The sequence below is a fragment of the Lithobates pipiens genome, unplaced genomic scaffold (genome assembly GCF_037356315.1).
Source record: "Lithobates pipiens isolate NorthernLeopardFrog02 unplaced genomic scaffold, aLitPip1_a1.2 Scaffold_145, whole genome shotgun sequence".
NCBI lineage: Eukaryota > Metazoa > Chordata > Amphibia > Anura > Ranidae > Lithobates > Lithobates pipiens.
Genome location: NW_027507734.1, coordinates 144,554 through 166,561, shown reverse-complemented (window position 1 = coordinate 166,561; position 22,008 = coordinate 144,554). Strand labels below are relative to the sequence as shown.

The 22,008-nt window shown below is 46.4% G+C and overlaps 1 protein-coding gene across 8 annotated transcripts; it reads left to right on the top strand.

The window, feature by feature from the left end:
* The first annotated feature begins 837 nt into the window (after positions 1-837).
* On the top strand, positions 838-13,515 carry LOC143981392 (uncharacterized). 8 transcript variants are annotated; one of them, XM_077479211.1, is made up of 8 exons: positions 1,086-1,834; positions 5,267-5,394; positions 5,483-5,606; positions 5,723-5,820; positions 5,910-6,137; positions 6,217-6,423; positions 6,547-6,688; positions 12,125-13,515. In XM_077479211.1, the coding sequence occupies exons 3-8, from the start codon at positions 5,522-5,524 to the stop codon at positions 13,201-13,203; spliced, it is 1,839 nt and encodes a 612-aa protein (XP_077335337.1). In that variant the 5' UTR covers positions 1,086-1,834; positions 5,267-5,394; positions 5,483-5,521; the 3' UTR covers positions 13,204-13,515. The 8 variants fall into 8 exon arrangements, with proteins under 8 accessions (XP_077335338.1, XP_077335337.1, XP_077335340.1 ...); XM_077479209.1 differs by lacking the exon at positions 1,086-1,834 and adding an exon at positions 2,382-2,492; XM_077479212.1 differs by lacking the exons at positions 1,086-1,834; positions 5,267-5,394 and adding an exon at positions 838-1,050.
* Positions 13,516-22,008: the final 8,493 nt, after the last annotated feature.

The window sequence follows — 22,008 nt, the reverse complement described above, 5'->3', positions numbered from 1 at the left end:
AAATCACTCATTTGGATGTTATTTGTGTCGTTCCATGGTGTGCTGACAAATATCTTCACCGTGACTTGAACCAGTATCCAGCTGGTTGTTGCTACAGCACCCAAATCTGAGAGAGCATCCAGGAAGGTGTGCGATGGGAATATGAAGTACACTACAGCTGGCACAGTTTGGAGTACCGAGCACTTTACACACCTTATCAACTTTTCGTTGATTGGTGGATTTGTCTTTAGCAAAATAAGTTCATTGAAGTAGGTGCAAAGTGGAAGCAGTGGATCTGCAGGGAACAGCATCTTGAGCACAAAGCACTTTATGTTGTATATGAAGTTGCACATGGATCAGTTTTCTTAATTTATTGATAAACACCATAAGATCAATGAAGTAGGTGTAAAGTGGAAGCAGTAGATCTGCAGAGAATATTATTTGAGCCCCTAGAATGTCTCCACATATTTTAGTGTATTTGTGATGATTTATGTGCACACACAATAGGACAGCGCTGTGACACATAACACTCTTCTAGTTGATAAAGGGAATACTTACCTTTGTTACAGCAGCAGTCCGGTATAAGTTATTTCTGTAGGTATTTGAGTTGTTACACATAGCGCGGGTTTTATTCTATTTATATTGGTGACATAATTGCCCAAATCTGGTGATCAGGAGCCATTTCCACCCTTTACTCTCGGCTGGGGCTCTTTGTATCCATATAACAGATGTTCTACATGACTAAATCTGACATCAATTTTACTGCAAAATCAAAGGGGCCAAAATGTCTCCCCCCCCCCGAGCAGTAATATATTTCTTTCCCCCTTGGTGGGAGTGGAGATGACCCATCTATAGGGATATACAGTACATACGCACACAGCACAAGGCCGTGTTCACACTACCAGACGTTTCTGCAGTTCCTCTGATCTCCACAAGGTGGTGATCTCACTTCTACCCAGACAGGAAGTCTCTATGGAAGACAGGAAGTGATGTCAGCTACAGAGAGAACAAAGAACATTCCATTAGGAAGGACGTAGAGAGGATACGTTGCTGGATTTGGTGGCAGAGGAGGTAATATGTAGATTAACCCCTTCAGGGGGATCATTCAATGATTAATATATCTTCCTTCCAAAGCTGGCCATACATGGTTCAGTTTTATCGTTCATCCAGCGTGATGAGAGGAAAAAACTGAAGTGACTCCCCCATGCACACATTGGAGGGGGATGGGGGAATCCTCCCCCCTGCACTATTGTATTCTGACAATGGGGGGCGCTCCTCCGCTCTCAGAATACACAGATCAGTGATGAAGCTATTGGCTGCAGCCGCTGATGGAGTGACTTTTATCCGGCAGTGACCACACATGGATGGAAATGTGACCGATCCCTGCTGAACCAGCTGAATTTCCATGTCTCTATGGTCACCATAAGTCAGGGCTGAACAAATCCCAGGTCACCATGGTGACTAGAAATGGTGTCCTGGCCCCTGGGCTCTTGTCAGCCCATTCTCACTGTTGGTCTGAATGATGTTTCTGCCTGAAACCCGGACACATTATTCAGACAGGAATGTGGCTCGGAGCGGGGCCAGGCGGGAAGGGGAGGAGGAGGAGATGATGGCACCCAACCTGTGAAGTCAGGGGTGGACCGGGCAGGACAGCGGCATGAGAGGACTCATCTCACTGAGCTCCCGCTGCCGATCTTTCTTCTTTCTGCGGCCGCATTACTGTCACCATCGGCTCCTGCTCCCTCCCATAGCTGGCTGTGTCCCTGCAGAGCCCTCTGGCAGAACAGAGAGGAAGGAGCGGGACCAAATCTCCAACATGGCGCCACCTCGGCACTGCCACAAAGATCCCCACAAGGTGCTGAGAAACAGGACTACAGAGTCCTTACAGGAGGAACCAGGACAAGCCTGCAAAGCAGCCAGCTAAGAGACCAGCCAGGGAGGGACATGCTGCTTTATGTACACAAGATGTCCTCTCCATTCACTCTGCTCTCACACACTGCTGGGGGAGATGTACAGGACATGCAGGAGGACACAGGGGAGGGGGGATTGTATTACTGTCCTAAATTCTGCACCCTTGTCCTGTATCCTGCACCCCATGTCCTGTGTTTTGCACCCTGAACCCCATGTTTTGCACCCTGCTCTTTGTATCCATATAACAGATGTTCTACATGACTAAATCTGACATCAATTTTACTGCAAAATCAAAGGGGCCAAAATGTCTCCCCCCCCCCCAGCAGTAATATATTTCTATCCCCCTTGGTGGGAGTGGAGATGACCCATCTATAAGGATATACAGTACATACACACACAGCACAAGGACGTGTTCACACTACCAAACGTTTCTGCAGTTCCTCTGATCTCCACAAGGTGGTGATCTCACTTCTACCCAGACAGGAAGTCTCTATGGAAGACAGGAAGTCTCTATGGAATACAGGAAGTGATGTCATGTATACAGGACATTCCATTTGGAAGGACGTAGAGAGGAGACGTTGCTGGATCTGGTGGCAGAGGAGGTAATATGTAGATTAACCCCTTCAGGGGGATCAGTTGATGATGAATATATCTTCCTTCCAAAGCTGGCCATACATGGTTCAGTTTTATCGTTCATCCAGCAGGATGAGAGGAAAAAACGGAAGTGATTCCCCCATCCACACATTGGAGGGGGGTGGGGGAATCCTCCCCGCTGCACTATTGTATTCTGACAATGGGGGCACTCCTCCGCTCTCAGAATACACAGATCAGTGATGAAGCTATTGGCTGCAGCTGCTGATGGAGTGACTTTTATCTGGCAGTGACCACACATGGATGGAAATGTGACCGATCCCTGCTGAACCAGCTGAATTTCCATGTCTCTATGGTCACCATAAGTGAGGGCTGAACAAATCCCAGATCCCCATGGTGTCCTGGCCCCTGGGCTCTTGTCAGCCCATTCTCACTGTTGGTCTGAATAATGTTTCTGCCTGAAACCCGGACACATTATTCAGACAGGAATGTGGTTCGGAGCGGGGCCAGGTGGGAGGGTGAGGGGGGGGAGGAGGAGGAGATGATGGCACACAACCTGTGAAGTCAGGGGTGGACTGGGCAGGACAGAGAGGAAGGAGGGGGACCAAATCTCCAACATAGCACCACCTCGGCACTGCCACAAAGATCCGCACAAGGTGCTGAGAAACAGGACTACAGAGTCCTTACAGGAGTAACCAGGACAAGCCTGCAAAGCAGCCAGCTAAGAGACCAGCCAGGGAGGGACATGCTGCTTTATGTACACAAGATGTCCTCTCCATTCACTCTGCTCTCACACACTGCTGGGGGAGATGTACAGGACATGCAGGAGGACACAGGGGAGGGGGGATTGTATTACTGTCCTACACTCTGCACCCCATGTGCTGTGTTCTGCACCCTTCCCCTGCACCCCATGTTCTGCATTCTGCACTCCATGTCCTGCGTACTGCACCCCATGTCCTCTGAACGCCACCCTGCACCCTATGTCCTGTGTTCTACACCCTGCACCCCATGTTTTGCACCCCCGAATTCCATGTCCTGCGCCCTTTGTCCTGTGTTCTGTACCACATGTCCTGCACACTGTACCCTTTCCCTGCACCCCATGTCCCATACCCTTCTCTGGTACCCTATAACCCATGTCCTGCGTTCTGCACCCAGGTCCCCATGTCCTGTGTTCTGCACCCCATGTCCTGCGCCAATATCCTGCACCCTTCTCTTGTACCCTGTATCTCATGTCCTGCATTCTGCACTCAGCTTCCCATGTCCTGTATTGTGCAACCTGCACCCCATGTCCGGCAGTGATCTACACCCTTCTTCGGTACCCTGCACACCCTGTTCTGCTTTCTGCACACTGTACCCCTGCAGTGACCTACAGTCTTCTCTGGTATCCATCACCCCATGTCCTGTGTTCTGCACCACATGTCATGCATCCAATTCATGCACCCTGTACGCCATGTCCTACATTCTGCACCTCACAGATTTCTCACACATTACTTTCCCAGCCCCGGGTGCTGACAACCCACACTTCTCCCAGCTTTTTCAGCTGGCTCCTAGATTCAAAGCAAACTTGTCAAGCCCCGCCTTAAGCGACTTCCTCCCCCCCTCATCTCCTTCATTATGTAAGTCATGCTGAGATCATCTCTCATTGGCTGAGCAATATTCTCATTTGTCTCTGAGCTCCTTCTTGCTATTCCTTGTCCTGCCTGTTGTTTCCTTGGATTGATTTTCTGTGTAGTGACCCCGGCTTCATCTCTTGGATGCGCTCGTCTGTTGCTTGTCCTGACCTCTATCCTGATTCCTGGATCTCCTCCTCATCTCTCCTCCATATCCTCTTACACAGCTTTTCTCCACACCTGCAGTGATCCTGGGGGGTGGAAACTTGGCACCAGCACTCAGCAAAATCCATCCCCACCATTAGGAGCTCTGGAGAAAATTGGCCGCTATTTATACTCCGTTCCTCCGCACATCAACTTATCACATGAGAGCTTACTTTCACACATTCCTGACAGATTTCTGTATGGTAAAGGTCAAAGTTCACTCTTCAGTTTAGGAGAGGAAGGACACACCCAGGAACAATGATTTGGTTTCCACAGGAGCCTCATATAGAGGATCCCTCAGATCTCCCGATCCAGATGTCCCTCCATCCAGAGTTTATATGTCCTATGACATCACACTGACCTCACAGCTCCTCCTCACAATGTCCCTCCATCCAGAGTCTATATGTCTTATGACATCACACTGACCTCACAGCTCCTCCTCCCAATGTCCCTCCATCCAGAGTTTATATGTCCTATGACATCACACTGACCTCACATCTCCTCCTACCAATGTCCCTCCATCCAGAGTCTATATGTCCTATGACATCACACTGACCTCACAGCTCCTCCTCCCAATGTCCCTCCATCCAGAGTCTATATGTCCTATGACATCACACTGACCTCACAGCTCCTCCTCCCAATGTCCCTCCATCCAGAGTCTATATGTCCTATGACATCACACTGATCTCACAGCTCCTCCTCCCAATGTCCCACTATCTGGCTTTTTTTATGATGCTCTTAGGATGTGGGCGGACCCTTAGCATCCTCACTAGCAAAGTGGGACTGTTGGTCCTGCATTGTATGTAATGACATCAGAATGCCTGCTACAAGCTTTTAACCTGCATAGTGTGGGGGTCCTGTGTGGGAAAATAATACCTTAGTCTGAAGTGGGGCTTTAATAAAATGGAGACCTGAATGGTGAGGTGAGGAGGATTCTGGGAATATCATTTGATTTTTCTATTTGTGTTCAGATCTAGAGTTTTCCTCCTGTGAAGTCTGGAGATCATATGACCATCACATTGCCTCCACCTCCCTCCCTGATAGAATAGAGAAATACAAAGAAGATTCTAGAAGTCACCAGAGAGATGATGGAGGAGAGGTGAGGAGGATTCTGGGAATTGTGGGACATTATCCAGTAACAGACAAGGGATGTGTCTGGATGGTGACTGTATCATTGTGTGTGTCAGGTTCCTATAAGGTGTCAGGATGTCACTGTCTATTTCTCCATGGAGGAGTGGGAGTATTTAGAAGGACACAAGGATCTCTACAAGGACGTCATGATGGACAATCAGCCGCCCCTCACATCACCGGGTAAGAGGAGACTTTATTGTAAAGGAGAGAGCAGTACGGAGGCTCCACCTAGATCCCCCATCATCTGATAAACACATAGAAACAATGTATTCAGTCAGTGTGTGTGTTTCCTACAGATGGATCCAGTAATGGGAACCCACCAGAGAGATGTCCCCGCCCTCTGTATTCCCAGGATTCCACACAGGAAGGTCACACCATCCCCCACCATAATCAGGTAGATGAGGTACAATCACTTATAGTATCATTAGGATCTGTACATTATCTGCATTGTTACCATTGATGTCATTTTTATTATATATTCAGAGTGGAAACCTGAGAGAGTCTAAAGTTGAGATTAAAGAAGAGATAAAAGAGGAGGATGATGAGGATGGGGTGATGGAGGAGTCAGAGTCTCTAAAAGAACACAAAGATCTGTACCAGGACACCATGGTGGAGTCATCCAGCTACAGAAACCCACCAGAGAGATGTCCCCGTCCTCTGTATTCCCGGGATTCCACACAGGAAGGTCACACCATCCCCCACCATCATCAGGTAGATGAGGGACAATTATTGGTAGTTCTGATTTATACACAGCATGATTGTTACAATGAATGTTTTATTATATATTCAGAATGGAAATCTCGGGGATGATAATATTGATGTTAAAGAAGAGTATAAAGGGGAGGATGAAGAGTATGGAGTGATGGAGGAGTTTTCAGAAGGACACAAGGATATGATGGAGCCACCAAATACCAGGAACCCACCAGAGAGATGTCCCCGTCCTCTGCATTCCCGGGATTCCACACAGGAAGATCACACCATCCCCCACTGTTACAAGGTTGGTGGGACGGAGCTTCTAGAACATGGACTCCTAGAGATGATGTGTGGATTTTATATGTGATGTCACAATCATACATCCTATTGTATACAGATGATATTCTCTCTCATTTTCTTGGTTTAGAGTGGAGATCCAATCGATATAGAATTTGAGGTGAAATCAGAAGAAGAAGAGAGGTATGTGAGGGATGATCAGCAGTCTATGGAGGAGGATGGAATAACGGGGACATTTATAGAGGAGGACACTCCTACAGAGATCAGCACAGGTGGGTCATTAACACTAAATACATTCCTCCACCCATACTGCTCACTAGAAATGAGCTTGGTGTTCAAGTCCAACGCATGCTATCTGCCATCTGCAGGAGTTAGTGGGCGACTGGGTGTTGTCTGTGTGCCTACACCACAGTATACACCTGTATCTACCAATTGTTGCTCTTCTCTGATTGAGCCATCTGCAGGAGTTAGTTGGTGTTGTGTGCCTCCAGCACAGCACAGTATACACCTATATCTACCCTTTATTGCTGGTGTTCTATAATAAAGGCATCTGCAGGAGTTAGTGGGTGTTTTGTGCCTCCAGCACAATATACACTACCCAATTGCTGGTTTTCCCATCTCCCTGCAGGCCATTACCATGTCTGGAAGGCCAACAAAGAGAGGCAGACAGGCAGGAGCCAATAAATAAGGGCAAGCAGGCTCTGTGTCTAGAGACAACAGTGCTGGTCGTGGACGCGGTGCATCGTCATCATCAGCACGTGGCCATGAGACACTTGTCCTTATTTTCAGCAGCTGGACGTGTTGAGCCGCATCATGCCGAAGACTTGGTAGAGTGGATGACCAAGCCCTCTTCATCCTCCTCATCCTCTCTCACCCAGGCTCAGGGTACTGGGCAAATTTCCCTGCCCCAGCTGCTGGACCGTAGAAAGAAGTTCACTCCCAGCCATCCACATGCCCAGCGGTTGAATGCTAGCTTGGCTAAATTGCTAGCACTTCAACTGCTGCCTTTTCAGTTGGTAGACTCGGCCCCCTTCCGTGAGTTTGTACAATGTGCGGTTCCTCAGTGGCAGGTCCCCAAACGCCACTTTTTCTCATGGAAGGCGATTCCGGCTCTCTACCGGCATGTGGAAGGCATTGTCCTTGCCTCACTGGACAGGGCAGTCAGCGGTAAGGTGCATAATACCGCTGACTCATGGTCCAGCAGGCATGGACAGGGACGATACCTGTCTTTCACGGCCCATTGGGTCACTCTTCTGGCAGCTGGGAAGAATGCAGGACAAGGTGCAGTAGTGTTGGAGGTTGTTCCGCCACCACGCCTTCAAAATGCTACTATTGGTTGTGACACACCTCTCTCCTCCACCCCCTCCTCTTCTTCTTCCTCCATGGCCTCTTCCAGTGCTCTGTCCTCGGAAACCAGCGGTGCTCCGTAGGCGTTCAAGGGCTTCGCAGGGAAAATGATGCCATGCCGTGCTTGCTCTGGTTTGTTTGGGGGACAGGAGCCACACTGGGGAAGATATTATGGCAGCTCTGCAGGGGCAGGCCGAGAGGTGGTTGACGCCATGCCAGATTAAGCCAGGATTGGTGGTTTGCGACAATGGCACCAACCTCGTCTCCACCCTCCGACAGGGACAACTGACCCATTTTCCCTGTGTGGCTCACGTCCTTAACCTGGTGGTGCAGCGGTTCTTGGGCAGGTACCTGGGCTTACAGGATGTCCTGAAGCAGGCCAGGAAAGTCTGTGTGCATTTTCGCCGATCATTTACTGCCTGTGCTCGGCTGGCTGAGCTCCAAAAGCAGTTGAACCTGCCCAAGAACCGCCTTATATGTGACATGCCCACCAGGTGTAACTCAACGTTGGCCATGCTGCAGCAGCTGCACTTGCAGCAGAGGACCATCAATGAGTACCTGTGCGACTACGGCACCAGGACAGGGTCAGGGAAGCTCGGTTTTTTCTCACCACGCCAGTGGGGCATGATCAGGGATGCATCCACTGTCCTGTCACCATTTGAGGAAGCCACAAGGATGGTGAGCAGTGACAGTGCATGCATCAGTGACACTGTACCTCTTGTCCACCTCTTGGAGCATACGCTGTGGAATAATGGACAGGGGCACTTGAGGCAGGAAGAGGAGGACTTCCTTGCCTCTCAAGGCCCCCTTTATCCAGACAGTGTTCTTGCTGTCCCTCCTATCACACAGGAAGAGGAGAAGGAGGATGATTGTGTCAGCATGGAGGTGGAGCCTGGCACTCAGCAACAGCAGTCTTTTAGGGATGATTTACAGTCCCAAAAAACCCGTGGACTTGTACATGGCTGGGAGGATGTAGCTGCGGATCATGTTGTCCTTAGTGACCCAGCGGACTCCGGACCGAATGCCTCAGCTAACTTACGCTGCATGGCCTCCCTGATCCTGCAAAGCCTGCGGAAGGATCCTCATATTCTTCGGATCAAGGAGAGGGACCATTACTGGCTGGCCACTCTCCTTGATCCACGGTACAAGGGTAAGGTTGCTGACCTTATCTTGCCGTCGCAGAGGATGAGACATCTCTGGGAGGCTTTGCAGAAAGGTCTGTGCAACACGTTCCCAGAGACTGGGAGGTTACAAACTCCTGGTCCTGGACAACGTGTTGCTGAGGCATCGGTCAGAAGGAGCAACCCCAAGGTATGATCGTTTCCAGCAACCATTGCCAGCGTCTGATTTACATGGTTCAGGAATACCTAGGGGCAAGATCAGACTTGGACACCTTTCCCACCGAAAATCCTCTGGCTTACTGGGTCTTGAGGATGGATCACTGGCCAGAGCTTGCACAGTATGCAATTGAGCTACTGGCCTGTCTTGCATCCAGCGTTCTTTCGGAACGCACCTTCAGTCCTGTGGTGGCTTTGTAACCTATCACAGGGTGCGCCTGTCCACCGACTCGGTTGATCGACTGACCTTCATAAAGATGAATCAGTCTTGGATCACCACCAGCTACCAAGCACGTGAAGCTGATGTAACCAAATCATTTTTTTTTAAATATCACATCCCTTCAAGACTGCCTCTGCTAATGCTGAGTGACTGTCCTGTTATGTTGACTGTCTATCCTCTTCCTCCTCCGCTGATATCTTGGAAGAACATTTTTGGTTCTGGGTGATGCCACCAGCCCAATTTTTCAGCCCCTGTTTAACAGGGGCGTTTAATGACAATTTTTGATGCAGTGCTTTGCAGCAGGGCTCATTCCTGCACTACAAATAGAGTATATGGGAGAGGTTGCAGTGTTGTGGCACCAGCACCTAAGGCCCGATTTTTCAGCCCCTGTTTAACAGGGGCATGTAATACAATTTTTGATGCAATGCTTTGCAGCAGGGCTCATTCCTGCACTACAACTAGAGTATCTGGGAGAGGTTGCAGTGTTGTGGTACCAGCAAGCAGTGCCTAAGGCCCAATTTTTCAGCCCCTGTTTAACAGGGGTATGTAATTACAATTCTTGATATAATATTTCACAGCAGGGCCTGTTCCTGTGCCCACCGAGAGTAACTGTGAGGACTTACAGTGTTGTGGCACCAGCACCACAACCACCAAAGGCCCTATTTTTCTACCACTGTTCAACAATGGCATGTAATTACAATTCTTGATATAATTGTTCACAGCAGGGTTTTCCAGTGCCTACCAAGAGTCACTTTGAGGGTTTACAATGTTGTGGCAACACCAACACCTTGTCCTGCCATTTCTGCAGAGCATATAGGGCAAGCCCCTACTTTCAAACATCCAACTTACAAATGTCTCCTACTTGCAAACGGAAGGAGACAACAAGAAGTGAGATGAAAAAAGATGGACGGCAAAACTAATTATACAGGGGTGATAACCCTTCCCTATGTTTTCCAAAAAGCTTAAAAATACATTTTTTGACTGGAGCTACACTTTAAAAATGTACCAGTTCAAAATTACAAACAGATTCTACTTAACACAACAAACCTACACAGTCCCTGTCTTGTTTGCCTGTATAATGCTGTTCTGAGTATATAGGGTCTGGGGGCCCCACATCTTTCCTTTTTTTTAATATGGGTACAGGGTTCCCCTTAATATCCGTACAAGACCCAAAGGGGCTGGTAATGGGCAGGGGGGGCTACCCCTGCCATTTTTCTTAATAATTTTCCTCCATATTGCCGGAACCAGATATAACATTAAAACCACAAGCAGTTTTAAATGACTTTTTTTCTGTTAAATGTCATTTTGTGCAGGGACTGTTCGAAACACGGGAAACACGTGGCATTTCACAGGCATACTATAGACACCCCCCAGGCACTATATTTAAAGGAATATTTCATTTTTTTCACTTTAATCGTCATTAAAATCAGTGCTTCCGAAAAAACTGCAGTTTTTAAAAACATTTTAGGCATTGACCCATGTCCCCTGGGGCAGGAGCCAGGTCCCCAAACCTTTTTTAGGACAGTATCTTGCATATTAGCCATTAAAATTAGCACTTTTTATTTAGAACGTTCGAGTCCCATAGACTTCAATGGGGTTCTAAAGTTCGCACAAATTTTTGGTCCGTTCGAAAGTTCTGGTGCGAACCGAACCGGGGGGTGTTCGGCTCATCCCTACTGCTCACTGATTAGTCCAGAGTAGGGCGGGGACTGGGTTATAATCTTCCTTCTCTGTGCTGCAGACACAATTTATGGAAATCCTGGAGTTCAGCTGACAGCAAAAGGTTGATTTTCACCATAAATGTTGCTCTACCTAGGCACCTTCAGCATGTGCTTTGGGTCTTCTGCCCCATGCTCAGGTCTAGCATGATCTCTGATAGAACAATCCCCCCAGGATTACTTGCTCTGTTGTCTGCTGGCTGTGCCGGGTGGAGGGATATGTCTGTATAGTCTCAGACCCAAGTCACTGAGTGCAGTCTCAGGAGATGGGAGGCAGCGGTGTGGGACCTCTGCAACTTGTCTCATGTAAACATTTCATCTTCATTTATATTGTACATTACATACTCCTGACCCCTGCACTATACACTCTGTTTTACATTACATTATTCTGATACTATATAATCCTATCTGTTGTATCTTATACAATATGTTGTACATTACATAGTCCTGACTTCTGTTCTCTCCCCTCCCCCCACTGCTATATATACACATAATATGTATTCTCTTTTGTTACACCCATTTCCTACCAGCTGGACATTTTATATCTGATGATGTGATTGGAGCACAGACTTTTACATGTTGATAATAATGTGATAACATCCTCAAACTATGGACCTTAAACAGAAAGTGATAATGAGGGAGGAGTCAATAACCCAATGATGGGGGTCTTCGGGATCAGTCCAGTCTTCATCTTGGTTGTTCTCCCCCCATCCTCACTCTCTGACCTCTGGTGGGGCTCAGCCCCGCTGTTATTCATGACTAAATCATGGACTAAATAAGGAAGTGCAGGACTTCTTGTGTTGGGAAGATGGCAATGAGTGATAGAGGGGGAGGGGACACTCGTCCTATAATCCCCTCATCACTGTCACTCCTATAAAAGACAGTTCTCGTTGTTTCCTCGCTCTCTGACTAAGGTCCATGAATAAAGAAATGATCTGGTAGGAGATCAGAGGACCCATTTACTAGTTACCTTGAGGGGGGAATTGTAAGATCCTCAGAGACAAAGCTGTCTGATGTGGGCGGAGTCCTGGTTTAGGGGAACCAATCAGCTCATGTCTAGTAATAATCTTTGTATTTCTATTTTAGTAGATGGACGGGAGATGAGGAAAACCTCAGAGGATTGTCTCACTTTGTCTCCAGACTGTAAAGTAGAAGATGAGGACATCACACAGTATAGTCCAGGAGAAAACCCGACTACCTCAAATGTCCATCCGGCACCACACAGTGTAGATGGACCATCGTATTCCTCTTATCCTGAGGAACCTCAGACTGTGAGGGACGGGGCCGTCCTTCCAACAGAGAAGAGATTTTCCTGTACTGAGTGCGGGAAGTGTTTCCGTTTTAAATGTCGTCTTAATGTGCATAAAAGAACTCACACAGGTGAAAAGCCAAATTCCTGTACTGAGTGTGGGAAGTGTTTCCGTTTTGAATCCGGTCTTAATGTGCATCTAAGATCTCATACAGGAGAGAAGCCGTATTCCTGTACTGAGTGCAGGAAATGTTTTTCACTGAAGACCACTCTTCACACACATCAGAGATCTCATACAGGAGAGAAGCCGTATTCCTGTCCTGAGTGTGGGAAATGTTTTTCACAGAAGCCCAATCTTTCCAAACATCAGCGATCTCACATGGGGGAGAAGCCGTATTCCTGTCCTGAGTGCGGGAAATGTTTTTCAGAGAGGTACAATCTTTCCACGCATCAGAGATCTCACACAGGGGAGAAGCCGTATTCCTGTCCTGAGTGCGGGAAATGTTTTTCAGAGAAGTCCAATCTTTCCAAACATCAGAGATCTCACACGGGGGAGAAACCGTATTCCTGTCCTGAGTGTGGGAAATGTTTTTCAGTGAAGTCTCATCTTTCCACACATCAGAGATCTCACACGGGGGAGAAGCCATATTCCTGTCCTGAGTGTGGAAAATGTTTTTCAGAGAAGTCCAATCTTTCCAAACATCAGAGATCTCACACGGGGGAGAAGCCATATTCCTGTCCTGTGTGCGGGAAATGTTTTTCACTAAAGTCCCTTCTTTCCACACATCGGAGCTCTCACACAGGGGAGAAGCCATATTCCTGTCCTGAATGCGGGAAATGTTTTTCACAGAAGTCCAATCTTTACACACATCAGAGATCTCACACAAGGGAGAAGCCATATTCCTGTCCTAAGTGAGGGAATTGTTCCTCACTGAAGTCCTGTCTTCCTGTACATCAGGGATCCCACACAACCCTCAAGGTGTTTTAGTACCTTGAGTGTGGGAAATTAATTGTATATTCATTCATATTCTATATGAATGGGTCACAGCTCTCATGTGGGGAAGAAGCACACCCTGATATAGACCTCAGATATACTCCATGGCTGATCTTCATCATGGAAGAAACAGTTGATAAGGAGATCAGAGATCACCAAAGACATGGATGAAGTGTTGTACCGTGTCGGCCATTGATAGCAGGAGAAAAATAAAAATGGAGTCATTACCTCTCATTGGCTGAGTACATTTTGTGGTGGAAGATTTCACAAACACTTAGAGGTCTATTTTAAAAAAACTAGTTGAATGAATGTGAGCAACATTCACCCGGCTGTGATGAATATTGGATGTATTTTATTTCATACACTGATTTCCTTGGCTCCATCTAGTGGCCATAATGCGGTATTGTGATATGATATGACAGAATCAATATCTCATTATGGCCACTAGATGGAGCTGATGATGATAGGAAATCACTGTGTTGCATTATGGCCAGAATGTGTAATGGTTGGATGAATGATTGTCATATTTGTCCAATGAATCTTCTAGAAGTAGACCCCTTAGTTTCCTCTGTCAGACATGGTTTCATCCTCATACACTGGTGTGTACAGTACACACTGAAGGATAGAAGTTCTTCAATTCTGGGCACTTTCCCCCCTTGCTGCCCAGGCCAGTTTTCAGCTTTCATGCTGTCGTACTCTGAATGACAATTGTGCGGTCATGCTATACTGTACACTGACAACATTTGTATAATTTTTTCCCACAAATAGAGCTTTCCTTTTGGTGGTATTTGATCACTTCTGGGAGGGGAGGTTATTTTTTGCTAAACTAAAAAAGATCAAAATTTTGGAAAAAAAAAGTTTTCTTTGTTTCTGTTGTAAAATGTAGTTTTCTCCTTCACTGATGGGCACTGATAAGTTGGAACGGATAAGGTGGCACTAATATGTAGCACTGATGGGGTACTGACAGGTGGAACTGATGGGCACTGATGAGTTGGAACGGATAAGGTGGCACTGATATGTAGAATTGATGGGCACTGATGAGTTGTCACTGATATGTAGAATTGATGGGAACACTGGGCAACCACAGTGTTGGCAGAATCAGGCCTGATCTCTTCTGGCACTAGCAGGTAAGTTTTATTTGTGTAGCCCCCTGGAGTTTAGGCAGGGAGCTCCTCACAAATTTACTTGCCAGGAGTAGTTATCCTGGTTGATTGTTAGAGATCTATTGATTTCTCCCTAAGTTTGGCCTTGTTGCACTTTTCTCTTCTACCACTAGGTGCCTGGGTACTTAGTGGTACTAGATATGAGAAGGGCAACCCAAGGTCAGGTTATGGGCAGGCGAGTGGTCAGGGGTTTTCTTGAATCCCTTGGTCTGCTGGGAGAACCTGTATATTTGGGCGGAGTCACGTGATCAGGGTTCTGTGCCACCTAGGTGAATGTGTGTCGTGTTTCCCCGGCTGCTAGGCCGGAGATTTGGCCTATCCTGGGCACATCTGGCTTCTAGGCTGTCTGAGGTCCTATCTAGAAGCAAGAGAGCAGCGCAGCGGTGAGACTGCAGCTTGCAGTCCAACCAGAAGGGACAGTTCTGCCGGGAGGTAGAGGGGAAGCTGTCGCCACAAAGGGACCAGCCACCTTATTACCAGGGACCTCAGTGTGTAACTGAAGCAAGAACCAGAACAGTATTCTCACCTGGAAACTTCAGGCAATGATCATCTAATTGATTGATATCACCAATAAACCTTGATTGAAGTGACCAAGGATCCTTGATTGAGGTCACCAAGGAACCTTGATTGAGATCACCAAGGAACCTTGATTGAGGTCACCAAGGATCCTTGATTGAGGTCACCAAGGATCCTTGATTGAGGTCACCAAGGAACCTTGATTGAGGTCACCAAGAAACCTTGATTGAGATCACCAAGAGACCTTGATTGAGATCACCAAGGAACCTTGATTGAGGTCACCAAGGATCCTTGATTGAGGTCACCAAGGATCCTTGATTGAGGTCACCAAGGAACCTTGATTGAGGTCACCAAGAAACCTTGATTGAGATCACCAAGAGACCTTGATTGAGGTCACCAAGGAACCTTGATTGAGGTCACCAAGGAACCTTAATTGAGGTCACCAAGGATCCTTGATTGAGGTCACCAAGGATCCTTGATTGAGGTCACCAAGAAACCTTGATTGAGATCACCAAGAGACCTTGATTGAGGTCACCAAGGAACCTTGATTGAGGTCACCAAGAAACGTTGAAGGCAAGCAGAAAAAAGTTGATTAAACTTTTTTTCAGAGCTGAGGCATCCAACCACTTAGAGTAGCAAAAAAACTGAGGCGTGCTGGGAGTAGGAGGGGTTAATAAGGGTCTGGCTTATAGGTTTTCTGTTTACTCATGTGAAATCTTATTGTAGGTGGCAATATAACCCAACGGTTTCTAAACACCTGTGTCTCTCAATGGACAAGGAAGATATATACTTTAGTAGAATAGAAGAAAGCCGTAGTCCCTGTCAGATTTGTATGCCTGTCTGTGTCCCTGTTGTACGGTTCCCCTGACTTCCTGTTTGATAAAGAGCTGTCAACAGGACAGGAAGTGAAGGGGAATCTCTCAAAGGGGCCCCAGATAGCAGAAAAAAAACTGCACAGGAGTTCTAATGCTTCCCCACTCCATCCAAGACTGGTAAACAATTTAAATCTCCTAGACCCGGCCTCCTTACATGGTTATACAATGATTAGTAAGCCGGCCACGTCTCCAGACACCCCCCACACACAGAGCCGTTCACCAGGATACAGATCATTGTCATGCATTGTGTGTTAGAAAGAACACCTCTGATTGTGGGTGGAGGTCTGATCCGACCCCATTTAATAAACACAACGCAACTGACGTAACTCGTAGGTCCAGTCACATCATCAATATATCTCATCTTATACAATAACGATTGTTTCATTTGTGCCAGTGACTTTGTGCTGGGATAACCTTGATACGGTTGAAAAGCTAAGTGGTTTTATAATGGGGATAACTGGATCTGTGAGGTGTATTCACAGGTTTGCTGAGCTGATGTTGAGACAAGATGGCGCCTGGGTCCCCATCCAGGAAGATGTCTTTTGGTGTGTAGATAATGTCTTATCTTCCAGGATTGTCCTCACTCATTACTCTTCTGGCCCCAGATAACATTAACAACAGAAAAAAGAGCAGAATCTTTATCATCTGTGGGTGGGGGTCTTATCGGAACCTGTTTACCCCCTTTAACAAGATCCCGGCCCCCCTCTATGTGAATGGGTATCGGGTAAATTCACCAAAAAAAGTGTCAAAAAAGTAAAAACCACAGCGGTCAGTTTTTAACAATTCCTTTATTAAAAAAAAAAGTGTCCCACAATGTAAATCCATATTCAATCACGGCACCTGTCCCAAAAAGTAAAAAAAATTGAAAAACTCTGTCTCCATGGGAGGCCTCCCTGTGACTGCAGTCTTTGCGCTTTGACACCTGTTTTTCAGGCTGGGGCGGGGCCACCCGGTGATGTAACCGAGTGACCCCGTGTCAGAAACCATGAATCAGACTGAGACAGAAGTACAGTTAAATCATTCTTGTTTAATAATAATAAAAAAGGTAAACAGAGTAAAAGGTAGTCAAAACATAGCCTGAGTTCAGGAACCAGAATGAATAGTCAGACAAGCCGAAATGTCAAGGAGCCAGAGAACAGCGTAGTAGAACAGCAAGCGGGATCTGGAGCCAGAAGGAATGTCAGCCAAGCAAGTCTTTAACAGGAACACAGGAGAGAGTCTCTAGAGATGTGACCAAGGCGAAGGCAGAGATCATCTGGGCTGGACGGCTTAAGTAGGCAGGACTGACGAGCAGGATATCCTCAACAGGTGAGTCACTGTGGAGAGATAGGAGCTGGCAATTAGCTGACAGCTGAGCGGCCAGTTTTGAGAAGGCCCTGACATCCCGCTCCTTCTGATGTAATTTGATGGCATGTGACATCAGAGGTGGCGGGGCCACCTGGTGGCGTAAACAGGTTACCCCGCCCATGGTTATATAAGGGCTATCAAAGTGAAAAGACAGCAGTCGTGGGGGAGACCTCCCACTGAGGTGCCGTGATTGACAATGGATTTATATCGCGGGACATGTTCTTTTTTTAATAAAGGTATTGTCAAAAACTGTCTCCTGTCATTTTTACTTTTTTGACACTTTTGGTGAATGAATGCCATTTTTTTTTTTTTTTGCTGTGGAGTTCCCCGTAAAATCTATACCAGACCCAAAGGGCCTGGTATGGGGGGATCCCAAAGCACCCTCCCCATGTTGAGGGCATGTGGCCTGGTATGGTTCGGGGGGGTGCTCTCCCGTCCCCCTCTTTTTGCAACCTGCCAGGTTGTATGCTCGGATAAGGGTCTGGTATGGATTTTGGGGGACCCCCCACACAATTTTTTTTTTAATTTTGACATGGAGTTCCACTTAAAATCTTTACCAGACCAAAAGGTCCTGGTATGGGGGGGGGGCTGCATGCCGTTTTAACAATGATTTTTATCTATATTGCCGGGATCCGACAATACATTACAGCTGCAAGCAATTTTAACCACTTGCCCACCCACACCGTCAAATGATGGGGCGGTGCGGCTCTCATTCTGGGTTGACATCATATAACAGCGCCCAGAATGGCCGTGGGAGCACGCTAAGTCACGTCGCGACCCTGAACTCTGTAAAGAGCCGCAGCCACGGCTCTTTAACCACTTGACCACTTAAACACCCTTAATAACCAGACCAATTTTCAGCTTTTGGTGCTCTCACATTTTGAATGACAATTACTCAGTCATGCAACACTGTACCCACATGAAATGTTTGTCCTTTTTTTCACACAAATAGAGCTTTCTTTTGGTGGTATTTAATCACCGCTGGGTTTTTTATTTTTTGTGCTATAAAAGAAAAAAGACTGAAAATTCTGTAAAAAAATGAAATTTTCTTTGTTTCTGTTATAAAATTTAGCAGATTAGTAATTTTTCTTCATAAATTTTGGCCAAAATGTATACTACTATATATCTTTGGTAAAAATAAGTACAAATTGGTGGATATTATTTGGTCTTTGTGAAAGTAATAGAGTCCACAAGCTATGGTGCCAATATCTGAAAATTGATCACACCTGAAGGACTGATGGCCTATTTCAATTCTTGAGACCCTAACATGCCAGAAAATTACAACTACCCCCCAAATGACCCCTTTTTGGAAAGAAGACATTCCAAGGTATTTAGTAAGAGGCATGATGAGTTTTTTGAAGTTGTCATTTTTTCCCACAATTCTTTGCAAAAATCAAGATTTTTTTTTCCACAAAATTGTCATATTATCAGTTTATTTCTCACACACAGCATATGCATACCACAAATTACACACCAAATTACATTCTGCTATTACTCCCGAGTACGGCGATACCACATGTGTGAGACTTTTACACAGTGTGGCCACATAAAGAGGCCCAACATGCAGGGAGCACCATCAGGCATTCTGGAGCACCGAGGACAATTCTGACATTTCTCTCCTACATATAAAAATCATCATTTATTTGCTAGAAAATTACATAGAACCCCAAAACATTATATATGTTTTTTAGCAAGGATCCTAGAGAATACAATGGTGGTCATTGCAACTTTTATCTCTCATGGTATTTGTGCAGAAATTTTTCGAATGCTTTTTTTTGGGAAAAAAACTGTTTTGTGCTTAAAAAAAAACAAAACAAAAGTTAGCCCAATGTTTTTGCATAAAGTGAAAGATGAAGTTACGCCGAGTAAATAGATACCTAACATGTCACTCTTCAAAAGTGCACACACTTGTGGAATGGCGTCAAACGTCGCTACTTAAAAATCCCCATTGGCAACGCATAAATTTTTTTTTTACTGGTTACATGTTTTGAGTTATAGAGGAGGTCTAGGGCCAGAATTATTGCTCTCGCTCTAACGTTCGTAGGGATACCTCACATGTGTGGTTTGAACACCGTTTTCATATGTGGGCGGGACTTACGTATGCGTTCGCTTCTGCATGCGAGCACATGAGGACAAGGGTGCTTTCAAATTTTTTTTTTTTTTTATTGTTCATTTTACTTTATTTTAGTTTGACACTTTTGTCCCCAAAAATAAATTTTTGGGGAATGTAAACATCCCTTGTAATAGGAATATGGCATGACAGGTTTGCTTTACAGTGAGATATGGGGTCAATAAGACCTCATAAAAAATAAATAAAAAAACAAACGATTCTGGCTTTGATAGTATTGGCGAGTCGGTAAAAGCACCGGAGGGCGCCGGGGGGATGGGGGGGAGTCCCCTCTCGCCTCCTGTAAGAATGATCAAGCAGAAGAACAGCCACAATGATCATTCTTATGATGTAGGGAATCGCCGGCTGAAAAAGCTGATATCTGAATGATGCCTGTAGCTACACCCATCATTCAAATATCTCCGCACAAAGTCAAGGACGTCATATGGACGGCGGGTGGAAAGTGGTTAAAATGCATTTTTTTTAACACAAAGTTGTCAATTTATACAATATTTCTAACACATAGCATGTACATCCCAAAAATTATACCCCAAAATAGATTCTCCTACTCCTCCTGAGTACGGCGATACCACATGTGTGATACTTCCACAGCCAGGCCACATACAGAGACTGAGTACAGCCAAACATGGGCGAGCGTGGCTGGGTATCACAGAGTATTGCAGGGTATCACTGAGTATGGCTGGGTATCACCGAATATGGCTGGGTATTGCAGAGTATCACCAGGTACGGCTGGGTATTACAGGGTATCACCGAATATGGCTGGGTATTGCAGAGTATCACCAAGTACGGCTGGGTATTACAGGGTATCACTGAGTATGGCTGGGTATCGCAGAATATGGCTGGGTATTGCAGGTTATCACAGAGTATTGCTGGGTATGGCAATTTATGGCAGAGTATTGGCAGGGTATTGCAGAGTATTGCTGAGTATTGGCAGGGCATTTCTGGGTATTGCAAAGTATTGGCAGGGCATCGTAGAGTATTGTCAGGGTATTGCAGATTATTGGCAGGGCATTGCTGGGTATTGCAGAGTATTGGCAGGGAATTGAGGGGTTAATTGTCGGTGAGAAGCACTGTGGGCACTGCAGATCTGGCCCACAGCGCTGCTAACACCGATCTCTCCCCTATCACTGTACCAATCGGTACAGAGAGTGGAGGGAGGAACAGGCATCATAACATGATACCGGTTTGTTTACACGTGATTGCCTCGTCATTTGATGGAGTGGCCGCTTACCGCGATGCAGGACCCAGCGGTCAAGGATGCTCTCGAGTGAGCGCGAGAGCGGAATTCTGGGAGGATGTAATATGACGGCCTCCCAGAGTTAATCAACCGCCCTGTAGCCATCATTCGGCTATGGGCCGGTTGTTAACTGGTTAACCATGAGATCGGCTGTGTCCAGTCACAGCCAGTCACATGTAAACAAGGAGATGCCGGTAAAAGGTTCTTCTTGCCTCACACTGACAGTGCGTGAGGAGAGGAGAGCCAATCAGCTGCATCTCACAGAAGACATCTAGGCATGTAATCAGGGCACTGATTATAATAAAGCTTCCACAGTGCCAGAAGTGCCCAGCAGTGCCAGCAGTGTGCCCAGCAGTGTCACCAGTGAGTGCTCACTAGTGCCAGCAATCAGTACCCATTAGTGATACCAGTCAGTAATGGCTATCATTGCTGCCCATCAATGCTCATCAGTGCCGCTTATCCGTGTTGCGTATCTGTGCCCACCACTGCAGCCTATCAATGGCCATCAGTGAAGGAGAAAAAAAATACTTATTTACAAAATTTACTGACAGAAACTAAGAAAAATTTTAGGGAAAAAAAAGAAGTAATTAAATACTACCAAAAGAAAGCTCTATTTATGTGAAGAAAATGATAACAAATGTCACATGGTTACAGTGTAGCATGACCGCGCAATTGTCATGCAAAATGTGACAGCAATGAAAGCTGAAAAATTGCCTGGGCAGGAAGGGGGTGTAAGTGCCCGGTATTGAAATAATTTGATGACATTTTTTCCTTTAGAAATGTAATTTTGCTGTCTGTAGTACTGTTATAAACACGGGGAAGATGCGCTACTTTACAGGCAGACTAGTATGCCTGCATCTTGTCAGTCTTCACAGGCTTGAGCACTAAGACCTTCTGCCCAACCTGGAAGATACGCTGTCGGGCCTCCTGATCGTACCATCTCTTCTGTCTCCCCTGGGCCGCCTGGAGATTCTCCCTTACCATCAGAGACAGTTGCTCCATGCGGTCCCTGAGTTCCAGAACATAGGGCACTATGGGGGTCCCCTCCTGCTCTGTCTCTCCCTCCCAGTGTCCTCTAATGAGATTCAGGGGTCTGCAGACCCTTCTCCCATAGAGTAACTCGAAGGGAGAGAACCCAGTAGATTCCTGGGGTACCTCTTTTTATGCAAATAACAGGTTAGGCAGGAATCTCTCTTAGTCTTTGCTAGCATCCAAAAAGGTCCTCAGCATTTGCTTGAGGGTAGTAGATTCCTGGGGTACCTCTTTTTATGCAAATAACAGGTGAGGCAGGAATCTCTCTTAGTCTTTGCTAGCATCCAAAAAGGTCCTCAGCATTTGCTTGAGGGTCCCGTTAAAGCGCTCGCAGAGGCCATTAGTCTGGGGGTGGTAAGGTGAGCTTAGCAAGGGCTTAATATTGCACACCTTCCACAACTGCTGGGTGATCACAGCGGTAAACTGGGT

What these genes read in the sequence shown, in the direction of transcription:
- LOC143981392 (XM_077479212.1), top strand. Translation starts at nt 5,522, where the DNA reads ATGGAGGAGTGGGAGTATTTAGAAGGACACAAGGATCTCTACAAGGAC. An exon ending in GCCGCCCCTCACATCACCGG is followed by an intron (nt 5,607 to 5,722) that starts GTAAGAGGAGAC and finishes TGTTTCCTACAG; the next exon opens with ATGGATCCAGTAATGGGAAC. An exon ending in CCATCCCCCACTGTTACAAG is followed by an intron (nt 6,424 to 6,546) that starts GTTGGTGGGACG and finishes TTCTTGGTTTAG; the next exon opens with AGTGGAGATCCAATCGATAT.